We start from the raw sequence: 4,642 nt of genomic DNA, 5'->3' as shown, positions 1-4,642 counted from the left end.
ACCTCTGACATATATAGCAATTGTAAGTCGCTTTGGATAAAAGCGTCAGCTAAATGAATAAATGTAAATGTACTAAAGGTTAACTAACTCCCCCCCCCTCCCCACCCCACCCCACTACATTTCTGCATACTTTTTGAAAGCAGCTTGTTATTTTTAATCAAACATTTATAGCTCTCCATCCTGCATCTGGTGTGTTATCTTTAGTTAATGTGGCCGTTTTGAGGCTCTTTAGATGTCTTGTAAACTTGTAGACTGACGCCTCAGTAAGTTTAAATATTTGAAACTATATCTAGATTATCCTGTTGCTGCTGCCTGCCTGCTTTGCTCTACGACACACTGACTCCACAGTGTACCTGTGTCAATATTGACTGTTCTCAGATTGTTGGGCACCTGCCAGCACCAGTTGTACACTTAGATCTAAGGCCTAATTGTTAAATAGTAGCAGTTTGTGGTGTAAATACAAACGTGTCCTGACTTTGTCTCTTTTTTATTAATGCGTAGAGGTGAAATCACTCACCTCATTAATATCAGGAAAGTGCCCTAATCAGTAACTGCCTAAATTAGCGCCAACATGTAGTGTCAGTTTGGTTTAGTATAACAGCGTTCGGCATTGCTCTTTGGGCAGATGGCGAGATTGTAGTCCTTTCCTTGTCCTGCTGAGAGGCGGCAAGGATCAGGCCGAGTCCCATCCAGGGCTTGTCCACACTCATTAGGCAGCCGGGCCACAAAGACACCCTCTTCCTGTACTTGTGTCTGTGTCAATTGGCGCATGTGTTGTCATGTGTATCAGTGTGCGTGCATGCGGGCCTGTGCTCTCATTTAGCCTTGTTTTAACATCAAGCCCTCCTCCCCCTCTGGGCTGCCTAGTGGGGAGCGCCATTCAGACAATATGAACATGTTTGTGTATGTTGACTCATCATGAGGAGCACAGGAGCTAGTTAGGCTAATGATTAGACCATATGTCTGCTATTGCTTTTAGTCCTATTAAAATGCAGGACAGTCTGCGTCTGTCACAAGCCAAGCATTTTCTTTTTTAATTACTGTTTTCAATGACTTTATAAGTGGCACAATCAAGTTGTCATTCAATCCCCTGCTGGCTTAATCAAAGCCCCACAATTTTGTCAGTGCACAACTGTTGCTCCCACTCCCCTTATAAACAATTATATATATAATAAATAAATAATAATATTTAAATAAATGTTTGCTAGTTGTATGTGGTTCCTTTTCCATTTTTGCATAAACAAGCAAGTTTCCTGTGGCCAATGGGCTAAAGAGCTGTGAATGCTAGTTAATCTGACCCGTCTTGTTTAAAGGTCTCTCCCCCAGGTTGTTAAGTAGGTAAAAGGCACAGCTCATTAGCAGATGAGCCAGAAGATGAGCCAGGCAGCATATCTGCCTGGCTCATTCCCTTTGAACATGCTGGAACGTTTTTGATCCCTGCAGGCGGCGTGCAGGGATCAGTGCGATGCTGCTGTGAGTGCCCCATCTGGCCCCAGGAAGTCAGCATAACTCTGAACCTAAAGCCATCGCCACTGTAAACTGCGGGATCTTTGCTTTCAGCAGTGTGTCATTGTTTACAGGATTTGCATAGTGAGTGAGTCTGTTCCTAAGATAACGGTGGTGACTTATAGTACATTCACACTGCCAGTATGTACTCCTGTCATTCAAAAAGCAGCCTGTTACAAACTGAAACATTCAAAATGGAAACAGGACCACAAAATCTACAACAATCCCTTTTGTTTACAGTGCTACATTAATGCAGCATTTATGCACCTTAAAGAAGGCTATTGTAGAGATTGTACAGCAACAACTGCTGACATGTTGAACACCTTCTTTACATTAAAATGAATGAGGAGGGGCTGCATGGCATGCAGAAGGCACATGCTCAAAAAAAGCTCCTTATGGAAGAAATCAGCCCTCTCTAAATGTGAGAAAGGTTAAATGTTTCAAAAAATATATAATAATAATCATGATTAAGGAGAAGCTGGTTTTCATGGCATGCACAACAAGAGCAATGTGGTGGAAAGAAATTTGCTTTTGAATATAGTGAATAAGTCTACTACGTCTTGGCACGAGTTAAGTGGTGGGATCAGTTTCAGCATATCTAAAGGTGATTTGAAAAGAATCACAGTCGGCTGTTCCAATATCCAATCGACCTTTTCATCATTTTTGAAGTGGAAAAGGTTCTTCGACGATTGCTTTGTGCAGCAAAAAGCTTCCTCATTGTTGGTGCTTTTGTTCTCACTTAATCTCTCTTTCTCTTTTTGTTTCTCGTTCAGTCACAGCGCTGCTGAGGAAGCTTAAGCAACAGTCCAGAGAGAGTGTGGAGGACAAGAGGCCCAAGCTGCTGAAAGCCCTGAAAGAAGTGAGCGGTCTTTACTCAGTTGATGCTGTTTCTCTTTTCCCCTCATCAGATCTTCTTACTTCTCTTTCTGCTCTCATCTTGTTGTCCCTTTTCTAGCTCCTCTTTTCTTGTCTTGATTCCTCCTCTCCTGTCCTGTCCTCTCCTATCGTTGCAAATACACAAACATCCCTCCCAGAAATCAGTCGAGTTTGTCATTCACAAATTACTTCATCACAACAAAGCAAAGCCAGGAGGGACACACAGACACACAAGGCTGTTTAAGGCTAAATGAAACCTCACAGTTTTTTTGTGGCTGCATGGTATGACGCACACTTATGCATGTAACTACTAACAGACGTGCTGTTTAGAGTTGTGACTATCCTTCAGGGTTTGTTGTGGCTGTCTGCCTGACATGATGTCTCTCTCTCACACACACACACACACACACACACACACACACACACACACACACACACACACACACACACACACACACACACACAGTAAACATTTAGTCATGTACAGCCTGACATGTAAGCTTTTCTGAGCATCTAACCGAGGAGCCTTGCTGAATCGTTGTTGCTGCCTCACTTGAAGTTATGGAGGCCAAACTTGTAGGCGTAATCATCTGGCGATTTTAGCTTTTCAGGTCAGCGGTGCAGCAACATCGCCCCCACAGAGTCAGGGAGCAAGTAAGCAGATGGGCAAATACAAAAGCAAAAGAGCAACATATCTAAAACCCTGTGTTTTTAACCGCATTTAAGAGGTCACTATTAGCAAAAGCTTGTTTCAGTGGATTTCCACCGTCAGCCTTCATGTAAATGCCAGATGTCTGTACAAGTTGACACTCAGGCGAGGCTACATTTGACTTGACAGGTCGCGATCCTTCCTGGACGATGAGGCAGAGATGCTGGAGATGTGATTTTTCTGTGTCATCCTTTCTCAGAGATTATATAGCTCTGGGAATCGATGATCTCCTGCCAGACTGACGTCATCACCGAGTGCCAGATTGAGACCACCGGTGGTGCTGATGAGATCATCTCATCCCACCGTTGTACCTCACAGGATAATTAGGCTGTATTGATTTGAGTCAGTCAAGCGTGATTTGTTATGGATGTACATAAAGGCTCATGTTTACTCAGGTCCATGGAAGCTGAAAGGCTTTTATACACATTTTGATTTCTATTCTGCAAAGAAGTCTTTTTTATTGTTTGTAAAATTGGTCTAGTTTCTAATTTTTGCTGCATGCACATACAAGCCAGCAACAGATATGTAACTTCTGTATAACCCTGTTTTTCTACCTTTTCCTCTCGCCTATTTTCACTTGGGATTAACATTTCTTTCTCTTCATTTGCAGCTTGGAGACTTTTACTTGGAGCTTCACTGGGACTTTCAAAGCTGGGGTGAGTCAAGCAGCACCTTTTGCTGGGTTGCAATAGAGAGGTTGACAAGACATTATCCTCTGTAGAAATGAAGCATGTTTCCTCAGTAAGGGTGAAGTCTGAAACACCAACAGAAGAATGTGTTACAGACAGGAAGGTGTGATGCAATCTGTCGACGTCTGTCTGGTTAGTGAGTGTAGTGACTGTTAGTCACCAGTGGGTGCAGGCTGAAAATCACTCCTCCTGCTGGACATGAACGGACACACACCATCCTCTAATGTCAATGTCCCTCCTCATATGACCGTCAGGAATATCTGCCAATAACAAAAGCAGAATTTATTCTCAAGTTGTAACGAATTTACACATAATTTCACTGTTGGCAGATGAAATCAGACGTGCATCCACGGGTGTAGCAGCATTTGCTTAGTCTGTATAGTGTGAGCCAGGACTAAATTCTGTATACTTTGTGAATTATTGACAAGGTGAGCAAGATTATGTAATAGACGCACCATAGTAACTAAATGTAAACTGGTTGCATAACAGTGTATTTGTAAATGGAAATCTGATGTGGTGACAAAAAGTATATATGTAAGATTTACAGTGGATAGAAAAAGTCTACACACCCCTGTTAAAATGCCAGGTTCTTATGATGTAAAATAATATGACAAAGATAAATCTTCGAGGGGGAAAAATTACAAATAAAAACCTTACAATAACCTGGTTGCATAAGTGTGCACACCCTCTTATAACTGGGGATGTGGCTGTGTTCAGAATTAACCAATCACATTCAAACTCAGGTTAACTAGAAGTCATTACATACCTGCCATCATTTAAAGTGACTCTGATTAATCACAAATAAAGTTCAGCTGTTCTAGTAGGATTTTCCTGATATTTTCTTAGTTGCATCTCCGAGCAA

The 4,642-nt window shown here is 42.1% G+C and overlaps 1 protein-coding gene across 2 annotated transcripts in view; it reads left to right on the top strand.

Annotated features, from left to right (window-relative positions):
• LOC123971617 (ankyrin repeat domain-containing protein 13C) overlaps positions 1-4,642 on the top strand; it is a 68,645-nt gene that overhangs the window by 16,892 nt on the left and 47,111 nt on the right. For both annotated transcript variants that reach the window (XM_046050549.1, XM_046050548.1), the window contains one exon: positions 3,702-3,747. In XM_046050549.1, the coding sequence (XP_045906505.1) occupies positions 3,702-3,747 (46 nt within the window). The remainder of the gene's footprint in view (positions 1-3,701; positions 3,748-4,642) is intronic.

The sequence above is a fragment of the Micropterus dolomieu genome, linkage group LG05 (genome assembly GCF_021292245.1).
Source record: "Micropterus dolomieu isolate WLL.071019.BEF.003 ecotype Adirondacks linkage group LG05, ASM2129224v1, whole genome shotgun sequence".
Classification (NCBI taxonomy): domain Eukaryota; kingdom Metazoa; phylum Chordata; class Actinopteri; order Centrarchiformes; family Centrarchidae; genus Micropterus; species Micropterus dolomieu.
This window is presented reverse-complemented; position numbering and strand designations above follow the sequence as displayed.